Source organism: Magallana gigas, chromosome 3 (assembly GCF_963853765.1).
Source record: "Magallana gigas chromosome 3, xbMagGiga1.1, whole genome shotgun sequence".
NCBI classification, from domain to species: Eukaryota; Metazoa; Mollusca; class Bivalvia; order Ostreida; family Ostreidae; genus Magallana; species Magallana gigas.
Window position 1 is genome coordinate 29,089,551 of NC_088855.1, and position 24,865 is coordinate 29,114,415.

General features: G+C 33.1%; 3 protein-coding genes and 1 long non-coding RNA gene across 5 annotated transcripts; 1 reads left to right on the forward strand and 3 right to left on the reverse strand.

Moving 5' to 3' along the window:
• Window positions 1-1,109: 1,109 nt before the first annotated feature.
• LOC105321853 (regulation of nuclear pre-mRNA domain-containing protein 1B) lies at window positions 1,110-13,141 on the reverse strand. Of its 2 annotated transcripts, XM_011420329.4 has the most exons (9): window positions 12,944-13,141; window positions 11,831-11,960; window positions 11,420-11,532; window positions 10,629-10,721; window positions 9,869-9,984; window positions 8,658-8,784; window positions 7,186-7,361; window positions 6,622-6,767; window positions 1,110-1,394 (listed from the first exon to the last, which is right to left on the reverse strand). In XM_011420329.4, coding segments are annotated over exons 1-9 (1,053 nt in total). In that variant the 5' UTR covers window positions 13,095-13,141; the 3' UTR covers window positions 1,110-1,393. The 2 variants fall into 2 exon arrangements, with proteins under 2 accessions (XP_011418631.2, XP_034339106.1); XM_034483215.2 differs by lacking the exon at window positions 10,629-10,721.
• Window positions 13,142-13,386: 245 nt separating this feature from the next.
• On the forward strand, window positions 13,387-19,314 carry LOC105321855 (DNA-directed RNA polymerase II subunit RPB3). Its single transcript, XM_011420332.4, has 8 exons — window positions 13,387-13,549; window positions 13,670-13,719; window positions 14,512-14,633; window positions 15,007-15,135; window positions 17,857-17,905; window positions 18,173-18,341; window positions 18,815-18,852; window positions 19,023-19,314. The coding sequence occupies exons 1-8, from the start codon at window positions 13,464-13,466 to the stop codon at window positions 19,199-19,201; spliced, it is 822 nt and encodes a 273-aa protein (XP_011418634.2). The 5' UTR covers window positions 13,387-13,463; the 3' UTR covers window positions 19,202-19,314.
• LOC105321854 (serine/threonine-protein kinase nekl-3) lies at window positions 15,934-23,605 on the reverse strand. The gene is made up of 4 exons (XM_011420331.4): window positions 23,569-23,605; window positions 17,473-17,643; window positions 17,137-17,308; window positions 15,934-16,787 (listed from the first exon to the last, which is right to left on the reverse strand). Exons 2-4 carry the CDS (start codon window positions 17,599-17,601, stop codon window positions 16,156-16,158), a joined length of 933 nt encoding a protein of 310 aa, XP_011418633.3. The 5' UTR covers window positions 17,602-17,643; window positions 23,569-23,605; the 3' UTR covers window positions 15,934-16,155.
• LOC136273359 (uncharacterized) lies at window positions 21,833-22,289 on the reverse strand. Its single transcript, XR_010711550.1, has 2 exons — window positions 22,186-22,289; window positions 21,833-22,076 (listed from the first exon to the last, which is right to left on the reverse strand). It is a non-coding gene; the product is annotated as an uncharacterized lncRNA (long non-coding RNA).
• Window positions 23,606-24,865: the final 1,260 nt, after the last annotated feature.

Sequence of the window (24,865 nt, forward strand, 5' to 3'; positions counted from 1 at the left end):
CAGTTGGTGTATTGATCAGAGATAACCTGATAATATATTATCTGTCGCTGTCAATCGTTGTTGTCTGAAGTACTGTTAAATCTTTTACACCTTTGATAAGCCAGATATCTTAGGGACAGGACAGGTTTGCACTGAATCTATCTAGCACTACAGTTAGACTTTAAGATCAAATGATAAAACACATTCTTTAATATAAATATTACAATTGGTTTTGTTTTTTGGGGTTTTTTTTTTTTGGGGGGGGGGGTGGTGTAGTAAAAAATAAATCATGCAAATATATACTTTCATAATAACTAAAAAAATAAAACAAATCTTATTTCTATTTAAAATGCAGTAATGCATATCATCAACTGAATGGAAATCAAATTAGTTAATGTAAAAAGATCAGGGCTTAGAAAAGAATCATCATAGGTTCATAACATTTTATTTTTACATTTATCAAAATGTATGCTAAAATTATCTCATGAACACTTTTGTCATTTCATCAAGATCATACCCATTTTCTAATCTCGTACATTACTACTTGTATGCAAAAAAAAAGAGAAAAGAAGAAAAAAAACTGCCTCTCTGGCAAAACAAATACAGTACATGTTTTTCTCTAACACAAAAACTTTAAAATTTAACAAAAATCATTTCTTAAATAAATAGTTCAACATAATTTTCAATCAAGTGCACTATTATCTCTGCAATGCACAATTAACAAACAACTGGAATAACATAATAACCGGTGTAAATCTTTCTCAATATACTGCATACCGGGTTATTTTCGCCCCATGTAATCTCCAATATACTGTATACAGGGTTATTTTCGCCCCCTGTAATTTCATCCTTCAGCACTTGCAAACAGTTTCGCCCCGTCTTGAATTCGCCCTGACACACTTGTGACAATATGAAACATTTGAATTCGCCCTGTCTTAAATTTGCCCACTGACAACAAGGGCGAAAAGGGGCGAAAATAAAATGGAGGCCAATATTTCACTGTTTACAGTATATATATGTTATATGTTAAGCTTGCACTTCAACAACTAGCAATACACCTTGAACAATATTAATGTATGTGGCAAGCTTGAATTGTTCGTACATAGAACAAAAAAAGTGGTGCATCTATTCAATAAAACTCACAATTTTTTTGTTTTGTTTTTTGTTATTCCAGTTCAGAACTTAGTTCACATCATATGGAACTTACAGGAAAATGTTGTGGAGTACAAACGTATATTGAAAACCACTGGATGTATACATACAACATGGATTCTTAACAATTCGGTGAAATCACAGTTGAAGATTCTTTGTAAGAACTGGTTCCGTATATCACTTTGCAGTCATCAGAAAGTCCCACTCATCAGCAACATCATTTACACTAGTCCTTTTACTCGTACACGTAGAACTTGCACCATCTGGAAAAGAAATGATATTTAAAGAAGAACTTTTTAAAAAAATCTAAACACTTCATTCACTGTAGCTAATTCATTATACATTTGTAAATTTACTTTACTCTAAATGATATCGAAAGAAATTACTTTGTTAAGCACTGCAAAAGTTAAATTAAGATGGAATATAAAATGAACGAAAAAGTGAGCATGCTCACAAACCCAACGCTCACCCATTACTTGACAGGTTGCTATTTTGTAATTACAAATTTATATCACGTTATAACAGTTGTAAGTTTTGAACAATTTTAATGTCAAAGACCTCGTAAGTAATTCATTAAAAGGGCATTGTGGACCCTTTTTACCTCCTCCCCCCCCCCCCCCCCAAAAAAAATTGAAACTACAATACATATTACATTAGTTTGCTGCCACATCAACAGAAGATGTAGCTATATTCTCAGAGCAAATTTCAATTTTTTACTTAATCATTTCTAGGATAAAACTTTGACCCCCCCCCCCCCCCACCCATAAACAAAATTATAAAAAAGCATAAATTGCTCCAACCCAGGTTATACTCGTATAACTTGGGTAGATATTGAGTTCATTCCTTATAATTTAATTTTCTGTAATTTGCTGTACGAATTGAGTCCGTTTTACTTTTAAAATTGATATCAATCTGTTCAAAATTCAAATGTAACGTCAAGCGGATTAGTTTGTTTTTGATGTGGTGCATTGTGACGTGTCTTGTGACGTGCAAACCAGGCTATACACATTTAACTTAATTTTTCTATCCAATCAAATGTCGCGTTACAACCAGAATTAAATTATTACCTGATAAATCTACTAATTATTTACCTTAATATACTAGCGGAAAAAAGAAACTGTGCATTATTTGATATATGAAAAAACATTTAAAAATTACAATGAACAAATTTTATTTTTTGTAATACTGTTAACACATGTATGCTTAACAACATCTCATAACACATTAATGTCAACGTCGAATAACGTCAATTTCAGCACACTCGAAAGTCACTGTTATTTGAAATTGAATTAACAAAATTAATAACGCGTGTGACCATCATTTGCGTTCACGCATGCTTGACAGCGACGCCTCATTGATGCCACTAAAGTGTTCAGAAATGCTTGAGGGATGTTGTTCCAGATGTTGGTTAAAGCCTGGCCTAAATCATCCAATGTCACTCGCTGATTTGGTAAATGGCGTAAACGTCTTTCCATTTCATCCCAGACGTGCTCGATCGGCGACAAATCGGGGGAAACAGCTTGCCAAGGCAATACATCGACATTCTGTTGAACAAACAAGTCCCTGACTACACGTGCCTTGCGTTGTCTTGCTGCAGAGTGATGTAATTTTGATGTCTCTGTATGAAGGGTATAACATGACGCTGAATAATTTCATCTCGATAGCGTACGCCGGTGAGATTTCCATTGACAATTTGTAGAGGGGTCCTTCCACGTGCTGATATTCCACCCCAAGTAGTTGGTACTGCTGCAAAGTTTTAAAAAATACATTAAAATTATGATTTATTGATACTAATAGCTTGTCAACAGTAAAAGGAAACTGTCAAGCATAATGAAGATATTTCTAGTATCAAATTACCTTAAGAAAAATATTTATTGATCAGACTCAAGTTAGGAATTCTGATGTTTTGCTCGCGCAGATGTTTACGCACAGTTCTTTGACTAATTGGTCGAAGCCCTGGAATGCTACGGGCAGTCAAACTTGCTGTCTGGAAACGATTTCTCAGATGCACAAGTCTAATGTGGTTGTCCTGTTGACATGATGTCACAGGAGGTCTCCCAGAGCGCAGTCGATCCTGAGTGTTGCCAGATTGTTGAAAACGTCTCCATAATGACTGGATGGTGTTCTGATGAACTCCAAAGTGTCTTGCTACAGTATTTTGTGCCATTCCAGCTTGCAGCATCCCAACAGCACAATTACGTTGGTTTTCGTTGAGTCGTAGCATGACATAGGGGTAAATTTTGTTAAAACTAAAGTGATTTCCTTAACAAAAAAAGTTTAAAGAAATCCTTTACAGTTCTTATTCCAAACAGTATTGGCCCGTGAAACTTGTGCGTACAAATTCTTCAATAAAGAACAGGTGCTCACTAACCATGAAAAAGTCCGTGCACCCGGACGGTTACCATCCGATATTATCAAACATAGGTAATCATAGATTACTAAGCTCACCGAGACGGAGCATCACCCTTATGAGACATCACCTACATAAGACCACCTTTATCATTTTATATGAAAATCATACTTTATGATCTTGAATATTCATGGATTCTGTTTTGACAAAATATCGTATATCATCTGATAAAATTTTTTACGATAATCATATGTTCATATGTTAATCAATACAATGATATAAAATTAAATATTGCATCATGTCATATTTATAATATATATCATATAATACAATAAAATACCGTAATAAACAATAATGAGATATGATATTGTAACGTATAATATGACATTGTATTGTGTTATACCTTATTGTATTTGATCACATAATACAATATCATAAAATATTATACAATATAGTATTATATTACAATATCATATTACATAATACATCATAACATTGAAACAAGATTTTATATTGTATAATATAGTATGATATTGTATTGAATGACACTGAAACATATTTGATACATTATATGATATTATATCATATAATACAATATAATTTGATTCCAAAATTGTATCTTATCAAATGATACAATATCATGTGATAAAGTAAAATATTATAAAATACATTATTATATTATACATATTGTATCATATGACACAATAATATATATTACAATATCATATAATACAATTTCATGTGATATGATAATATATCATAAAAACCAATATCATATCATACATTATCGTATGATACAATATTATATTATATTACAATATCATATAATACAATTTCATGTGATATAATTCTATATTACTGAAACCAATATCATATTATACAATATTGTATGATACAATATTATAGAATATACAATATTGTATCATAGGATACAATATAATATTTTGCAATATCTTATGTAATTGTATCATGTGATAAAATAATAAATTAAAAATACAATATAATATTATACAATATTGTATCATAATATACAATACTATACATAACAATATCATGATACAATATCATAAAATTAAAAAAAAATGATGCAATATCATATCGTATCGTATAACTTTTATAATATAACATATGATATCATTTTGTATCATATCAAACAATATTGTTTCATATCATACAAAACTATATCATAGAAATCATGTTATATCATTTATCAACAAACACATCTATCTATCGAGCTGGTTTGAGTGAGGTAGGAGATTTCTTTAGCATCCTTGATAATGGAGATCAGGCTCTGCATCTGAAGCAACCTCTGCATTTAATTTATGATAAAGTTAAATCAACTATGCAAGCTATCATCTATAAAACATGTGACCTGTTCCAAAAAACTAAACCTCATCCAGCATCCGAAACCTATGGCTCAGATTCAGCATTCAAGCCCATCAGGTGCATTGGTATCATAAGACGCATCATCCATGCAAGTTTGGTGAAGTTTGGACCAGTAATAACTAAGATATCAACATCAGAGGGCACTAGCAATTTAAACCTTAACTTCCTCCAGCATCCGCAACCTATGGCTCAGATTCAGCATCCATGCCTGTCAGGTGCATCTGTATCATAAGACACACCATCCATTCAAGTTTGGTGAAGTTAGGACCTGTAATAACTAAGATTTATTTTTTAGCATCCTTGATAATGGAGATCAAGCTCTGCATCTGAAGCTACCTCTGCAATTCATTCATATTACAGTTAAATCAACTATGCAAGTTTGAAATAGTACTATCATCTATTAAACATGTGACCTGTTCCTAAAAACTTAACTTTATCCAGCATCCGAAACCAGACTCAGCATTCAAGCCTGTCAGGTGCATCAGTATCATAAGACACACCATCCATGGAAGTCTGGTGAAGTAAGGACAAGTAATAACTAAGATATCATCATCAGAGGGCACCTGTTTCAAAAACTTTATTTAACCAGCTCTTAAAACCTTAACCTCCTCCAGCATCCGAAACCTATTGCTCAGATTCAGCATTCAAGCTTGTCAGGTGCATCAGTATCATAAGACGCACCATCCATACAAGTTTGGTGAAGTTAGGACCAGTAGTAACTAAGATATAATCATCAGAGGGCACCTGCAACAAAAACTTTAACCAGCTCTAAAAACCTTAACCTCTTCCAGCATCCGAAACCTATTGCTCAGATTCAGCATTCAAGCTTGTCAGGTGCATCAGTATCATAAGACGCATCATCCATACAAGTTTGGTGAAGTTAGGACCAGTAGTAACTTAGATATGGCTATCAATGGGCACCCGCAACAAAAACTTTAACCTGCTCCAAAAACCTTAACCTCCTCCAGCATCCGAAACCTATAGCTTAGATTCAGCACTCAAGCCTGTCTGGTGCATCAGTATCATAAGGCACACCATCCATGCAAGTTTGGTGAAGTACGGACCAGCAGTAACTTAGATATTGCTATCAAAGGGCACCTGCAACAAAAACTTTAACCTGGTCCAACAACCTTAAACTCCTCCAGCATCTAAAATTTAGGACCCAGATTCAGCATCCAAGTCTTTCAATTCCATAAGTAGGTCCAGATGCATCATCCATGCAAGTTTGGTGAAGATAGGACAAGTAATAGCTTGGATACAGGACCTGCAACAAAAACTTTAACCAGGTCCGGACGCCGACGCCGACGCCGACGCCACCGCCGACGCCGAGGGTATAGCATAAGCTCTCCTTGACTTCGTCTCGGTGAGCTAAAAACATTACCATTATCGATTGTTTAAATTTTATAAATACAAACAATAGATATAGAAAAATTATACTAATTTTTATAATGCACAGTTTCTTTTTTCCGCTAGTTTGAAAAGGACTTCGTTTATAAATTGCATAAACTTGGAACCCATTACCAACCAATTGCAAATTCAATGCTTTTTGCCAATAATAAGCCAAGTAGTTCAAGGGAGGAAGATAAAAAATAACATTTTAGGTAAGATTACAAAATAATGAAGGGCTTTTCTTACACATCAGTATCATCTTTCGATACAATTTCTGGATATTCAAAGGAAGTTTCAGGTTTTTTCTACAAGCTTTTTTCAAGAAACAAATCAATCAAGCCTGTGCACCCCTAGGGTATACCTACCATTGTGAGAAGAGATCCCCGGCTGAGGGGAGAGGGGCCAGACCTTTCTCAACATCGGGCAATTTAGTGAGGTCTGGGAGATTCCGGATGTGGGACATCAACTCTTCTCTTACCACTCCCACTTTTTCCAGTCTTTGTTTTGACTCCTGGAAAAAAAGAATAAGATTAACAATGGTCTATAGAGGAGGCTGGATAGTCCACAAATTAACCATCACATTAACAAACAATGTTTACATTAACAATTATTTAGTACAGAAAAAACACTTACATTTTAGCTGTATATAAATATTTTTCTATAATAGCTTTACACACAGTTCTCCTTATAAAGGAGATAAATATAGTTGAAAATTGTGAAGAACATCCATTCCTCTTAAACTCATAAGGCCATGAAGTGCTATTAATTATGCAGTCTTGTGCTGCTAAGCATATGAATGTCATGTATGACTCCTCCCCCCTCCCCTCTCCACCCCATCATGCATGAAAATTCCAGATTTACAAATATATGCAACTAGCTAATATACAGGTAATTTTTTAAGTCTCTGCTGTGCTTTATGGTCCACATACCTGAAGTTTTTCTTCCCCTTTCACCACCTGTTCCTTTTGGCACGTTAGGAAATCATACAATATCTTTCCGACTTGTTTCCGCTCCTCCAGCTCTGCGTTCAGGCGGAAATTGTACTCGGATAAAAGAATGCAAGCATCCTCGACTTGACGGAATAGTTTAATGGCTGTCTCTTTATCTGTTAAAAAAAAAAATCATATAAATTTACATGTATATGTAAAACTTTTCATGAAATAATCTTTCAAGCAAAGGTGTTTAAGAAAATGGGTCTGAAATTTTGAGTAGGTAAAAGTCTTTGAAATGATTTCAACTCAAAGAGCAAATAGCACAGTGAGATGTTGCATAGCTCAGGTGATATATGAAATTTAATTGGTCGAAGAAATATTGATATTTGTGCCCCTCTAAGCATCAATCAAGTACTTTTTCTTAGTCTTTGCTCTAAAGTAAACTTTTACCTTTACTGTCTAATATGATTATACAAGTGAAAAGCTGTCAATGTGACAGCAAACTGGGTTTTTATCTATGTGAACTGTATCCATAATCCATGTCAACCCGTATCCAGTGAAATGGAGTACCCTATATGCAATATTTTGCCAAAAAATTACTAAGTTCAAAAGCTGTGTTTTTTCATAAATTATCGGAAATCAAAATCCTAGCAATATGCACACCTCTAATATAAGTACAATCGATTTGCAAAAGAGCAACCTCTTATCTTAAAAACTTTAGGAGGAGTTATCCGTACAATGAGGGTACCCTATATGCAATATTTTGCCAAAAAATGACTAAGTTCAAAAGCTGGTATTTTTTTCATAAATTATCGGAAATCAAAATCCTAGCAATATGCATTCCTCTGATATATGTACAATTGATCTGCAAAAAAACAACTTCCTATCTTGACAACTGTAGGAGGAGTTATCCGTACAATGAGGGTACCCTTTTGGCAGCCGCCCACCGACCCGCCCGCCATTTTCACCATTTTAATAACCGGATTTTTCCGTTGGAAAACCCAGTTAATAAACAGTGAACTCCTAAGTTACCTTGCATGGTTATTCCCTGTTAGAGTACATGTATGTCAGAACTTATAAACTTTCCTACACTTTGTTAATATAAATGCTATATTTTAAAGTCTAGTCATTGCTAGTGCTATTTCTAGATTACAGATCATTGGATCTTAATCCAACAAATGTTTGATGCTTAAAATTATGTATACTGGGTATCATACATTTGCTTATATAAAATGATATAAACACGCTTAAATTTTTCTTCAAAAACTTTCATACCTGGCAATGATGTCAAACATTTATCTAGAGACATAGAAAGTTTTAGGGAGATGGTTGTCTAAGTTACAGAACTTGTGCCTAATTCCAATTGTACATCAGTATAATTATATTATGTTCAAATGATTAATCATAGCTTTAACATATACATGTATTTAACATTAAATTAATATACAATATCAAATGGAGTTACTGACCGGTGATTTTGGATAGGTGGTTGATGTCAGAGACCTCTGGTGGTAGTGCGGCGATCTTCTCCCTGACTGCCGCATCGCTGGAAGCGGAGTGTTCCAGATCAGCCAATCGCTTCACAAGCTCCTCCGCCTGTCAAACATGACAAGACACTCCTTCATTATACATGTGTTTTACAACCATTTCAATTTAATATTTACTTTTTTACTAATTAATGGCTTTCAATAAGCAACAAGGTAAATCATAATGTAAACATTCACACAGTGTTATACATGTGTAAAACAAATTATGCACATTCATAAGAGGGAAAGAGTTGCTGGATTATTAGGAAAGCAGACATAAAAGCTTGCCTCTAATATTCATTTTAACACCATCACCAGCCCCGTAGAATGAAGTGGTGCAGTTTGATTACATGTAAAAATGGTGACTCTTGATCTTGACGAGAATTTAACATACATCAATTTTTGAGATCGGTTATTATGTTTAAGAGAAAGTTCGAGCCAAGTACTAATATCAGTAGAAAAATGACGGAAAAATTTAGTAGTACTATTTTTTCTAAAGAACTTACATAAAAATAAGGTTAACCAGTCCAAAATTAAAACATTCTTTGAGTGCTGTAATTTGCAATTTTTTTACTACGGGAGGCACTGTAGCTCCCAGGTCATCAATCTGATTTTTTTCAGACCAGGAGCTAAAGAAATGCAGCTTCCATTCTCTTACTGTTGTAATAATGATATAAGAATGGGTGCAAGTTTTATGAGAATTATCAGTTATAATCTCCAATTTAAATGTGTGCCAAAAATTGAAATTTTTTTTTTAGATTAAAAAAAGCCTATGCTACATACTTTCTCTACCACTGTATCAAATATCAAATCAAATAAACTATTTGTAATAACAGTCAGTAAAAATACACACATTTAAGGTTTTGACTTATTATGGATTTTTGAATCATATTTTGACAACTGTCAATTGAATGACTTGATACTGTAAACATATTGCATTTGGCAGTGTATTCTAATTAGCATTTTAAGTGGAATGCAGCTACCGCTAAATCAAGTACATCGCTAAATGCCATTCACACATGTAAAGGAGTAGGAACATTCAGGAATACACTAAATCAAATCCACGCCAACATGTTAAAAACTACCTTCCCCCAAATATCGTACACGCAAAATATAATACGTTTACAGTACATATATATTGTGAATTGACTTACGTCAGGCACAACTTGAGTTTCGTCTTTAGGCATCGCCTCTATTTCTTCTCGAAGAGATGGCATTTCATCCATCTTTTTTCTTTTTGTAGGAGGAGCAGACTTTTCTGCATTTTGCACTGAAATATATTATATTAAAAAATTATCCAGTTTTGCTCTTCACTAAAATTGATACAATGAGACAGGTGGTTGATTCAGAAAAGTAGCATCAGTTATGTATCCTAGCTAGGCAGTGGCCAAAAGCAAAAGCATTTAAGACCCTTTAGATATACAGAAAAAACAACTTTAATTCAAACAAAGGTAACTCAATGATTTTTTAAAACTGATAATTGCTCAAAAGTAAATATGTCAAAATTCACTTGTCCCAACATTTTTGTATAGAAAAAAAAAGTTAGAATAAAGTTTATAACTATAATAATCAAGACAGAAAAGAATTGAAAAAAAATCCCACAAAATAGCATGCTAGAGAAACTGCAACCCATCAAAAAAGAATTATAGCAACTACAGCATTCAAGTTGAGATCACTGTGTCAGAATTTTTCATTCCCTCATTTCATAGCTATTTGACATTATCATAAACTTTACTACCGGCATATCATTTTTTTTTTAAAAAGTACGACTTAAAATTTTTGTATATTTTGAAGGCATTTCACCTCACATTTTAAAAGAATTAAAATTAAAGAAAAGAGAACTATTCTCTGTGCTGCAAAAGAAAATCAATCATAACGGGTCTACATAAGCTAGGACAAGCACTTCGTCTGCACCTTTAAACCCTTTTTTCTTGAGTGTCACTACATATTCCTCCACCTTTTTCTTGCGCTGGGATTTCAGGTCAGTTTCTGCGGGGACGGAAGTAGCTACAAAGACAAAACAAAGAGAGCCCACTGTACCAATAACAACAACAGCAGCAGCAGCAGCAAAATGTTGCACTGATCATCGCTGTGTTGCCATGGGGATTGACAGACAGCTCCAATTGGATGCTCATACTGGTAAGACTGCTAAATATAAATTTCTAGCATGTATGGTAAAATGTATATAATTTCAGAAGCCAAATAATCCTGACTTTTGTTTTGTCATTGTGGTGGCTGTTACCAAAGGACAAACAAATATTAAATCTAAAACAATTTACAAAATAAATTTCGGGGGTCAAAACCAATATCCATAAAGAGAATTTCTCATGTTGGCATACTACAAGAAGATTTTAAATAAATGTCTATGCCTTGAATTTTATATTTTTCTTTCTATATATATCAATAGACTGAATAGAGAAAACTATCTTCTAGCCAGGTAGCATGCAGAATTTGATGGGTAACATACATGCATGATTTAAGATTGACCCCCCAGCTTACTAGTCCATGCCTACACTTGAGTAGTGGCTAGAATATAAACCCATCCAAAATTTTTTTTTTACCATGTTCACCAAGTACACTTGAAAATAACTTAATTATCATGCACTTTTTCCCAAAATCTTAGAAGACAGGAAGGAAGAGTTTTGTAATGTACAAATAAAGTGTATGAGAAAAATCTTAATATTGTTTTTCAAAACCTATAATACCTCCAGGTTTACAAAGTCGGATTTGCTCGATAAAATGCTTGCTGTAAACAGCTCTCTCCTCCCATATTCCTAAAATTCTATCGACTGACTTCTTCACTTTTTCTTCTGCATCCCTGGAAAATAAAAAACACAAATAAAAAATAATCACATATCTAATGATTAAAGAAAATACAATACAGACTTAAAATTTAGTCTGCTTCACATATCATATTGTTCAACTATACTTATCACCCCATATATGGCTTTTTATTTTTATTGAAAATATCCAAATGAAATCTTCCTCTAAACATTATTCCACTTTCATGAAAAATCGATATATTGAGTACAATTCTACTGACCTAACATCACAGTCAGTTTCCATGTCTTAAATTTTAAATTCACTTTTACCCTTTTTCAAAGCAATGCACTTACTTTGTGGCAAATTTATAAGCATCAGGTAGAACAGTGGCAAAATCTTTAGTGAACTCGGGACCCTTCTTTTTGCTGTTCTGTATGACATCATTGGCCAGGTACATAAAGGTCAATCTATGACTTGCACGTACTGTTAAAAACCAAAATATTAGGTTACAAAGTGTGTAGTCTCTCAAAAAAATTTTGTCTTTTTTTTTTTTGTAAAAGAAATATATATTTATTTCAGGTAAAATGGTTAATAATTAACAATGTAAAATATCTATTTCAGATTCATAAACAATGTAAAATGTTTGTTTTATGATTTAAGATCCTAACATTCAGGACCAAGAAAATTTTAGAAGTACCGGTAAGAAAAAAAACACTTATAAGACTGTCATTTTAATACTGATCACTCAATTTATAACAAGTCTCAAGATGTGTAAATGAATATTCTTGCAACTGTACTTTCATAAGCTATCAATCTGTCTTGGCTTCATAGTGACACTAATTCAGGATACTATAGATATGTATTAGAGGCCACAAATTAAATGTTTATCAATTATTTTATGTTACCAGTATTCCGGTTCAAAACATAAATTCTTTTAATTATTATCAGACCAGTCAAACATATGCAATGATTTAAATTGTTTAACATAATATGCATGCACAATGATATTTTGTACTCATGAATAGTTCTTTGATATATGCAATGACCTGGTAGTGCATAATTAAACAAAAGGTAAAGAAGTCCTAACTAAATACACAACTACTTATGTGGATCTTACATGTGTAATGCAATAATATCATCACACAATTCCTTCTTCATAAAACCATTTTTAATTTCGCAGAACATTGTGGTGATGAAATCAAACGATGACTTTGAATACATAAAAGTTGGATTGGGAAAACCGTTCTGTACTAACTATAATTGCTATGATCAACCCACTGCTGATAATTTATAAAACCAGAAAAAAAAATACTTAAACAATGAAAACTTATGACACCAGTTTCAGAATTTTAAGCTTGGAGTTTCCTTCCATGCAATAATGTTAAATCTAATCCACGCATGACAAAAAGTGTTCATTGCGGTATTCCATATGTTGTAAACAAAAATAAAACTATGACGATATTTACCTCTCTGCATTTCTCTCAGCCATACTTGAACAATTGTCTTAGAATGTTTCCGGTGATGAATCAGCCATAACGACAAAGTCTGGATGCTTTGCTGTGTATTATTTAACTCCCCTAGCTTTTTGACAAAGTTGTTATCGGAAAAAGAGGACATTTTTCCTCTTTACACCTGCTCCAGGAGAATCAAAACAAAAGTTATCTTTCTTTCCGGAAGTACGATCGGCTCTTTCATTTTCAAAAAAGGGGTCAACGGAAAAATTGATTACTTTAAATCTGTAAAATACCTACTCTAGAATAAAATTAAAATTTGGAACACATTTATAGGTACACTAATATGATACATTATTTGTGGTGATATTGATAAAAGTTCCTCTTTTTCCTTTCCTTTGGATTAGATAGCCTGTTCTCCCTGATAAATTTTGGTTGCATCCTGTAAATAGAGAGGGCACTGTTATACCGGAAGTTGCATGTTTTGAGAAAAGCTGAGGCAGCTTTTGTCAGCTTTTGTAGAGGGAAACAGAAAATGCCGTATGCGAATCAACCAACGGTACAAATTACACAGCTCTCGGAGGAAAACATAAAGTTCGTTCTTGAAGACACGGATTTAAGGTACTACATCAATCGCTTGAATTGTATAACATTTTAGTAATTTGAAATGTCATTCATTATAGTGAGTTATCCCCCTTTTGATTATGGGGTAATGTAAAAAGAATTCTTTTTTTTCTCAAGTGTCGCCAATGCAATAAGAAGAGTATGCATAGCAGAGGTACCTACAGTTGGTAAGTAAACGTATATGTGAAATATGTATATACTATGACATTAATTTTGTCTAAGATTCAAAACATGACAAATGTATCAAGGAATTGGTTTGCCCAGAGACATAAATAACGTGTTATTTATGTCTCTGGTTTGCCCCATACACACTTATATAGCTGGTAAACAATGGTCAATGTATTTGATAGTGTTTCACTTTCAATCAATATTGGTGTTCGGATGATATTGTCGCTGCCATGAAAAGCGTTTATATTAAAGGGATGTAGACACGATTTTAGATGACATTTCATTTTGAAATTTTATCAACTTTTATGTATGAAATGGTTTATTTGCGCATTTTGAATGACTGACCAAAATTTTAATTCAGGTTACAAGTGAGTTACAGAGTCTTAGGAAAGAAGGTCTGTTATGAAAATGAAGCCCGAGTCTTTTATTTGTTTAGTAATAATTTAAAGTTTTGAAAAAATAACTTGTATTAAACAAGATAAACTAATTCAATGTGTTCATAAATAATTTTTTCAACAACAAAAAGCAACATTACCTTGATTTACCAAAACAAAGGTATACAATAACAGGACTCAAGCTTTGTTTACAAAACAAAGATTAAAGAATTCCAACCTCTGTAACTTGCCTGTAAGTTGTTACTCGATATTTGACTTTTAATTTTGACAAAGCATATAAAATATCCATATTGACCATTCTATACATTAAAAATGTAAAAATAAATTTCGAAAAAATTTGAGCTCAAATCATGTCAAAGTACCTTTAATGGTTACTGTTGCTTTTTTTTTCTTCAGCAATTGACTGGGTTCAGATCGAGTCAAATTCCACAGTTTTGTTTGATGAGTTCATTGCACACAGGATAGGCCTTATTCCACTGACCAGTGATGAAGTGGTGGACCGCATGCAATATTCCAGGGTATTTCAATTTGTGGTTCAAATATTTAGTAGTTGTAGCCAGCTATGAAAGAATCAGTTTGTAACTCTGAATTTTTGTCATTAGTCAATCATATCAAATGAATGAAAATTGCAATATACCGGTACATTTGCACATATTTTAATTAGGACGCTATTAAAATGTTCAATTTCGTTTACCGTTAAAAAAAACCAATAATTATACACTGTAAGAAGTAGCTATGAATACCCCGGGTATATATGTTATAATACAGCTATTTCTGTTTTTAAAATTCTTCATCAGTGAATAAATTTTTGAAAAATGTGTGTCATTCACTCCAATTACAGCTTTATAAAACCCAGTGAGTATTTTAAAAAGAAATGAATATTTTCACTAGGATTGTACTTGTGAGGAGTTTTGTCCAGAGTGCTCAGTTGAGTTTACAATGGACGTAAAGTGTACTGAGGATCAAACCAAACATGTGACCAGTGCTGACCTGATTTCATCCAATCCAAAAGTATTGCCAGTAAGTAACGTTTTAAATCTTTGTTTAGTGATTCAAAAGGAAGTCACTTTAATATACTGTAAACATATTATATTTGGCGCGTACGATATTTGGCGGAAATGAGTGTTTGAACAAGTTGGCGTTGATTTGAATTAGTGTATTCTTGAATGTGACTTTTCTTATACATATGTGCATGACATTCAGCGATATATTTGATTTAGCGGAAGTCGCATTTTGCCAAAAGCGCTAATTAAATAGAATACACAGTCAAATGTAGTATGTTTACAGTATAAATCTTTTGATCATTCATCATTGGACCTTTCGTTGACTTGGACCTATTCTCTGTTTCAAGCTGCTTTCTTTGACCAAAAATAAATATACGAGTAGTTATGATACTGTGGGTTTATCTTACTTTTTTAAAAATCATTGAATTAATTTTGATTGTTAATGTTTTCAGTGCCTTACTGAAATATTTCTATAAATGGGTAACCAAAGGAAATTTAAATCTATCAAGTTACAAGCAAAATTCAGCAATTCTTTGTTTTATAAACAAGGCTAAAGCCATGGTTTTGTTTTCTTTTTATCATTGGAAAAGCAATCAAACTTTTAGTATTTTTGTTAAGATTTATTATCAAAAGTGATTTTTATGTAGATTTTAACAATACGAATTCAGTATAGCAAAATATTTCTTATTAGGACAGCCTCATGTCAAAACAATAGAAATGAAGATCAGCTGTTACAGTATTGAAAAGGACTATAATTACTCTTAAATCTTCAAATTTTAAAAGCATTCAATGTTGAATTAGAAAAAAATTGAAATAAAATATGCATAGAATATATTGAAAACAAAGAAACAAATAGGGATATCACACAACAATATAAAATCAAAACATTTTTAAAATTTGAATTACAGTGTTTAAGATAGCAACAAATACTGGATAAAATAAGAAGAATGATAAAAAGAAATAAATGTTTAAAACGGGGAAATAGAGGAATAAACAGTGTTCAAATTATAATGACTTAGTCCAATGACTCAACCATCTATAGGTTAGTAGAGTTATGCTGAATGATGACATCCTCAATTTCCTGCAGACTTAAGCGATTAGCAGAATCACTGACAAGACAGCGGTTAACTAAATCTGTCAGTGACTGACTGGCAGAGGCTGGAATGGCTGGCAAATTTCCCTGCATGATGTCCATGAATACAGAAAACGGGTTCACTCCACTCCTGTCATAGAACGCTGGTTCCAGGGCAAGCATTTCATAAAGCAGACAGCCCAAGTTCCAGGAGTGGGCTTTGGAATCTGGATTCTGGCGGCCCAGGACTTCCGGTGCCTCGTACACGGGCTTATCTATCTGGGCATCCATGGCCGTTACCATCCCAGATTCCTCATTGTCGGGAGGATTGATCGTGATCCAGCCGTTTGGTAGATATCTGATATCTGTTGATGGAATACTGGTTACGGGAGAGATTTGCCCAGATAGAAAAACGTGCAGAACTTTGGTTAGGGTTTTCCAGATGAGGCCGTGTTCTAACGTCGTTCCGGACTCTTTCGCTTTGTCAATTTTCTCGGCAAGGGATTGGGTGGGAATTAGGACACAGCAAAGGTGGCCGTTTTCTTTGAATGAGGCCACCATGGAGGGATCATAGTCAGATAGATGGAAGTTGGAATCTAAAGGCAACATTAAATGAATTTTATGTCATAGTGATACAGTACATTTAATATACTGTAAAAATTCGAAGTTTTTCAACAGATTTACTAACACAAAATTAAAAAATTGTTTTTTTCAAAATTAAAATGCATGTCATTTTAGTAAAGATAAACTAACATCTGGTCTTGCAAATACAGAAACATGTCTGTACATGTATCATGTCAACTGCATATTATTGAGCCTCTACATTGGTTTCAAAATTGCTTATAACAAATGAGCAAATACCGGTACATGTACCAGTACTGTTGATATTATTACTCTGAATAATGTCAGAAATTTTCATTTTTCCATTATTTTTGTTTTTCTTACTTTTTGGGAAGACTTTGATGATGACATCATCATTGGTCAGGCAACAGGTGGCAGGGTAGCACCTCTTGGTGTGGTTCTCTGGGCTCAGTCTTTCCACATCAATAGCAAAGTCCTTCATACTTAATGCTCCGACCTTGGTTTTTATGGACGTTGGGAGAGGGAGTTGATGTACCTTTGTAATGATATGAGCATGATTAAACAGGATGAATCTTTAGAGGAATATTACAATTACAGATAAAGCTATTTTTGTTTGGATTTTTGGGCTTGTGAGGAAGGGGGGCATTCCCTCCTCCACCAAATTTTCAACAATTGGCCAAGTTGTACAATATATATTACCTTTTCTATGTCTCCCAATGTGACAGCCTGAATGATACTTTTTCTACATAAACCCTGTAAAGATGAAGGCTCAGGAAAGTCTTCCTTTTCAAAGACGGTCTGTGAGATAGGATCATAGAGTCGGGACATGGCTATCTAACTCATCACTGCCATCATTAGACAAAATATAACCTGGAAAATATAGAAAATGGGATTTAGTCACAAAAAAATAATAACTTTTAAAAACCATTTTGTTAGCTTAGAAAGTTTTTTGCCACTCCTAGAATGCAAATACACAGAATATAATTTTTTCAATAGGAAATGTTTTAATAAATCAGTCTGGTTTGCTAAAAAAAAATTTTATACTGGAATGCCAAATAACTTATTAATGTTTTTCTCTGACAGGTGACATCCAAAAACAAAGAGGAGACAAGTGAATATGAAGATACTGATGGTAATTATTATGATCATTTTTTATGCTTTTGTTATTTGGCCATCGCGTGAAGTGACTGTATAGTGTATCTATCTATTTGGTCTAATTCAACTGTCATTGAAAAAAGAATAACCTGTGTTCATCTAAAACCTTTCCAAAGGATGACTGTCATAATACCTGTAATTTAAATGACTGTCTGAAAGTTAACTTTAAACTTTATTTAGTAGGTAAGCTTAGTACCATCTTTTGCCTAATTAGATCTGTAAATATATCCTCTCTGTCTTGTAGATATTTTGATTGTGAAACTCAGAAAAGGACAAGAGTTAAAAGTTCGAGCTTTTGCTAGGAAGGGTTTCGCAAAAGAGCATGCTAAATGGAACCCAACGTGTGGAGTGGCTTTTGAGTACGACCCTGACAATTCATTGCGACACACCCTGTACCCAAAACCAGAAGAATGGTCTGTGTTTCATTTTTAGTAATGAATGTTGTAAATTATATTTTTATTAGGCTACAGGGCCATAAATCATGGACTTTCGTTTACAGTATCAAATGCTCCATTATACAATGTACACATGTGTATTCCTTTTGTAAAAGTAAAACTGAGTCAAAAGTGAGTTTGTCTAAGTTTAATTGCCCCCAGGTCAAACATGGTAAATAATACATGTATTTCTCTCAAAGGATAAAATGATATGGATTCATTAATATTTCTGGGACATTAATTTTTGTTGATTTTGCTGTAGAGGGGATCCTCAAAATCCCCTCTATCAATCCTCAAAACCAAATGTCACTGGCACTCTCAGTGCTATTGATTGTGAATTCATTTTGAAATGATGTTGATATAAAGGACACTCTTGTCCTTCCTGCTTGCTGTTCTACAGGTGTATGTACTTTTATTCTCAAGCATACAGAATTGTTTTTCTCTATTTATAGGCCCAAAAGTGAATATTCAGAGCTAGAGGAGGATGTCCGTAAGTACAGAGTGAATGGAAGAAAATTGAAATATGTTTAACTCTTAAAGCAATATGACAAATGCATATTATTGCCTGTAAAGATAAATGATTCTTAAGCATTAAATATGTATTTAAGAGTTTATGCCTAGAACTTCTATGGAATAAGCTGATAATTTATTCATTTACAGATGAAGCCCCATTTGACGGACTAGGCCAACCAAACAAGTACTTCTTCAATGCGGAGTCCTGTGGTTCACTGAAGCCGGAAAACATCATGTTCTCAGCCCTAGCAGTGCTCAAAAAGAAACTCAGTGACTTACAGACTCAACTCAGCCATGAGATCCAACAAGACGTGTTGGCTGTTTGAGTCTTTCAGTGATTTTTTTTCCCAAGAAAGAATTTTTTTGTTTGTGTATATACATGTCATCTTTGTGTCATTATCTTATCATTTTCATAAAGATAGAAAATATTATGAAAGAAGTTTTATCTTCTTTTTTTTTTCTTTATAGAATGACATCAAAATTATTATTCAACCTTTGAGATCCTTTCTGCATCTAACTAGATAAAGTTGGCCACTATAAAAGGGACAAGTTTAGAGTGTAATCATCATAGTTTAAGTAAATGCATGTACATTCAAACTTTGTTACCTCAAACTAAATGGGACTGTTAAAAAATTTCAAGATATCCGAAATAATTGAGATATCAAGAGTAAAATGCATAAAAAATAAGTGGTTGGGACTTACAAATTACTTCGACATATCCATTGTATTCGATTTATCAGTGTTCGAGATATCAAAGTTTAACTATTATCAAAAATTTTTTATCACCTGATTGTTATACATCTTAACTTAAATGGATGTAAAACATAGAAATCCATTTCATGAATGAAACCATGTTTGAAAATATATTGAATCAAAATCCCATGCTGAATGGTGTTTGATGATGAGAAATGAAGTCCATGGGTTTAAAGGATTAAAATGCTGTTTTTTGGAGCATTTGACAGATAATCTCTCATGTTCGAAAGGTTGTTAAATAATGATTTTGTTTATTGGGGTATCTAATATTATCTTGTTTATTTAGGAAATAAAATATCAATCTCGTTCAAAAACGTAATCAAGATAAATCTTGTTCAATTGGGAACTGAAAGTTGCCCTTGTTCAATAAGGTATTGAATATCTATTACATTCATTTGGGTAATGAATATAAAATATACTGTTTTGGGGAACTGAAAATTAATCTCGTCGCCGAGGTATTAATTATATTAATCATAGTCTTTGTTGTATTGACTATACATCTCATTCATTGAAGTACATGTATTGAATATCAAACTGTCGGGGAATTGAATAAAGTTATCTGCCATTGAGAAATTTAAATACATGTATAAATCTCGTTCAATGAGACATTGAATATAAATTCCGTTTATTGGGATATAGAATATAAATATGGGGTATTGAATATAAATCTCGTTTTTTGAAGTATTGAAAATAAATCTTATATTTTTTTTTGGGGGGGGGGGGGGGGGGGGGATATAAAACTTGTTTATTGGGGTGTAGAATATTATCTCGTTAATTGGGATATTAAATATATATCTCGTCCATTGAGAAATTTAAATAGATATCTCGTGCAATAAGTTGTAGAACTTGCTTATCAATCGTTGTCAAGTAAATGAGGTTCAGGTTTTTTTTTATATCTCGTGTATTGGGGTATTGATCATAAATCTCGTTTATTTGGGATAAATGCAAATCTCGTTTTGCGGGGTATTGAATAGAAATCTTGTTGTCTGGGGTATTGAATATTAATTTTGTTTTGGGGAATTTTGAATAGAAATCTCGCTTATTGAGGTATTGAAAATACACCCTGTCCGTGGTGGTATTGAATATCATTCCTGGTTATTTGTGTATCGAACATTAATCCGTTCATAGTGAGATAGTCGGCTATAAATCGATTGTTGTGGTGATTTTTAGTGGATTTACATGGTATCTGCAGTTACTTTGATATTGGATATCACACCGCTCATCGTGCGTTCATCAATGTTAATCTAGATTAATCCTGTTTGTGAATGAAACTAATCTACACCTATTTATGAAATAGAAATAAAGGATAGAAACAATGTAATTAATATTGCTCATGGAAGTAACAGATAAAATCTTGTCCTTGTGCATTATCGTCAATATATACATATTGGAAATTTTGTTTATGAATTAAAAAAAAGAAGAATAGAAATAATTCTAATTACACATTGGCGGATCCAGAGGGGGGGTTCCGGCCTTCCTCTGGAACATTTGAATTTTTTTGAAAACGTTTAGTGCCTATTTAAAGACAATTTTCCCATATATAATAGAAATACTGTAATTATCTCAAATAAATATTTTTAAAATTGCTTATTTAAAGAATTTCGTACTGCATCCCATAATTTTGTTCTTATGTGAAAAGACCCTATCGATTTTTTATCGAAATAAAGTACATTGTACTCCCCTTCAGCATCCGGTGTTTACTACACTGAGTAAACATGTGGAAAATGAAAGAAAAAATACATATCATTACTTAAGTATTTATAATAGATGAGTTTTACTTCGTTTTAAAGGGAAAATGCAAAGAAAATTACATGACCCGCTTACGCGGGTTATGCTATTTTTCTGGAATGCTAGCTACCTTCATACCCACACGAAACACAAAAGAAAGCCTTTTTTGTTTTGTTTCCAAAAGTCGGAAATTCTGTTACAAAAATATAAAGGGTTTATATGTAAATTTATATGTAAACCATTATGAAAATGCCCAGCTTTTCAAAACTTTTCTAAATATGATCGCATCTGTACTAGTGCCGAATGATGTAGCGCACCCGGCCATTACAGAGGTCACATCAAGTTCCCTTGGACGACAATTGCTTTTACAATTGTATTACACACGTACCATCTATTCAGCACATGAATTATCCCCATTTTTTGTCATATCCTATCATTTAGACCTTTATTTGAGAAGGCAATCGATAGAACTCAAAATCATTTAGACCTTTATTTAAGAAGGCAATCGATAGAACTCAAAATCGATAAATAGTTCAGAATTTAAAAACATCAAAGACATAAAAAATTTTACCAAAATATCCATTTTTATAATAGTTTGTCGTAATTAGTCTGAGTTATTCTTTGTTTCTTAGTGTTTAGTTTCAGTCAAGCATAGACGCACTTTCTCATTGCTGGAGACTTGGGTTTCTTGTGGCTAGATAGTATGCAAATCTTCCTTACCTAAACAAAACGGCAAAACGCTCAATAATGCAGTGCACTCTGCTGTTGAAATAGATGTGAAATAGATAGTGATGAGATAAATGTTTATAAAATACAGTTGTATACGCACGGAAAACGTTCAAAAAGTCCTTGTTTATTGACAAATGATGAATTTTGCACATTTTGGTTTTCATCAAATGGAACCCCCCCTTTTCCAAATTGCTGGATCCGCCTCTGTTACATCCATGTGATTATATTCACATAAAATAAATAAAACTATCTTGCACAATTTTTAAAGAATTCAAAGTTGTACAAAAAAGTGTGACGTCACAGAACATTGGATCTACTTTAAACAGAGATATATAAGTTAAAGATAAAATTAATGCAATCCTACTTTTTACTGAAAAGAACCTGTTTTCAGAATGAAAAATAAAGAAAGTTTTCTCGTTGGTGTGTCAGAAACTATTTTTATAAGTGTAATGGATTAATAATGTTCAGACTATAATGTAACGGATAAAAATTCCGTTTATGATTGTACAGAATGGGTACCCTTTCATTTCTTCAGATACTGATGTGCATCATTGGTCATCGTCGATGCAAAGTTCCCATTAAACGACTTGTGTGTTTCATTTACGTTTATTTTTTAAAGAATAATAATAGTGATACAATAGAACATGAGTTTAATGAATTATTAATTGAAATCTTGCTCAGTATCCGACTATCGAGAGTATGAAGAGATCTGCAGGGAGAGAGGGTCCACCTTTTAAACATTTCAAACTTGTTAAATTCACATAGTAAAGTAGTTACTGAAAATAGGACTCGTACCCCAAAAAGACCCCCCCCCCCAATTTAAAAAAAAAACAAAAACAAAAAAAAAACAACCCCCCCCCCCCAAAAAAAAAACAAATAAAAAACAAAAATGAAAAGACCCATTAATTTATGGCAGTATTGTACAGATTAAATTCATTGATTAAAATTTATCGGAAGAAATGTCTAGATAATTTAATTTTTTCATAGTTTTAAGCATTCCTATAATTAGGACATTTTACTGCGAAAAAAACACCCCCCCCCCAAAAAAAAAAAAAAAAAAAAACAATTAAAAAACAAAAATGAAAAGACCCATTAATTTATGGCAGTATTGTACAGATAAAATTAATTGATTAAAATTTATCGGAAGAAATGTCTAGATGATTTAATTTTTTCATAGTTTTAAGCATTTCTATAATTCGCTTAGGACATTTTTACTGCGAAACAGCTTACTACTTACAAATATATATATCTCAACGTGCTTTTTCAAAATTACATGGTAGATTGTGATACAAACATGCAATAACAACTATCAAATCGCAACTTGTATTATAATAGAGTTTTTGACTTCTGAACATTCAATATGATATGAGATTTGAGAAGGCAAAACAAGATTTGATAGGACGGTACACACTTTAAAAATCGCCATTAATTAAGGGTGTAAAGTAAAATTATCAATTTTGTAAAAAAAAAAATTACCACTTACCTTCTGATTCTGTAAAATCAATTGTGACGTCATTGACTATGACGCAAGATCGCGCAAATAGCAACGGTCAACTATGCGTACGTACTAAAACCCCGAACGTCAAGCCTTATAAAAATAAACTATGGTCAGAATATTTCATTTGTAGTTTTCCAGGTCAAACACTCCAAAATATAAATCGACAATGTGGGGTTTTTTTTGCAAGATTTGCAAAGGTAATCACTTAATAATTCATTTTTCTGTTAAGTTGAGTTGTTTCCCGATGCATCTTTTTACCCAAATGAACCCTGAGATATCCCCAATGAATTTGTTGTACCAAAATCAACCCCCAAAATACTCCTTTGACCCATATGTAGATATTCGGTTGTAATTATATATAAGTGCGGATCCAGAGACGGTGGTGGTGAGGGGAAGGGGGTCCGGATCCCTGGAAAAATTCACATAGTAACTTAACCAAACGTATGCCTCGGACCCCCCCCCCCCCCCCCCCCCCTCCGCCGGCAAACACAATTATCAAGTCACCAATCCCAGTAAAAATTCCTTGATCCGTGCATGATATAATAAACTTGCACGATTCTTTAAATTAAATATCTAATGTACTTATTTTACCTTTTTCTGCATTTACTTTTGATAAAAAACGCTGGTGATAAGATTGATGAGCCATGAATTGCATATTCAGTAGTACATTGTTTATTATTAATTGATGCATCATTGTACAACTCCTTTGTAAGGTGTACTTATTTTACTCTTGATTTGCCTGTTACGTGTGTATATATTTCTGACTACCTAAATAAACGAATTTAAATAAACCATGCTCTAAATTAGATAACAGATAATGTAACTCCAGTTACATTTTATTTAAAAATTTACAAAATCACAAATCTATGCAAATGCTTCCTATCGTGAGAACATCACACCCAAAGTTATTATTTCCAAAATAAAGTTGAAAAAAAAATTCCATATATGTTTACACCTCATAGGCATCGGAACCGGGGGGGGGGGGGGTTTCCCCCCCCCCCCCCCCCCCCACACTTTTTTTTTTTGGCAAAGTTATACATAACCATAACCAGCCTTTTTTTTAAACTGATTTTCTTTTTGCTTGTTAAGTGTTTTGATAAGTATAGCCACCCCCTCCCCACCTACACACACACACATACACTTTCAATTTGTTTATTGTTTTTGACTTTAATATATTCGACGCAAGTTCTTTTAAAACCCATCGAGACGACTCTATGGTCAATGGTAATGTATTCAAAATTTGAAAGAAATCTGATCACACAATTTTTCCCCACATTGCCCC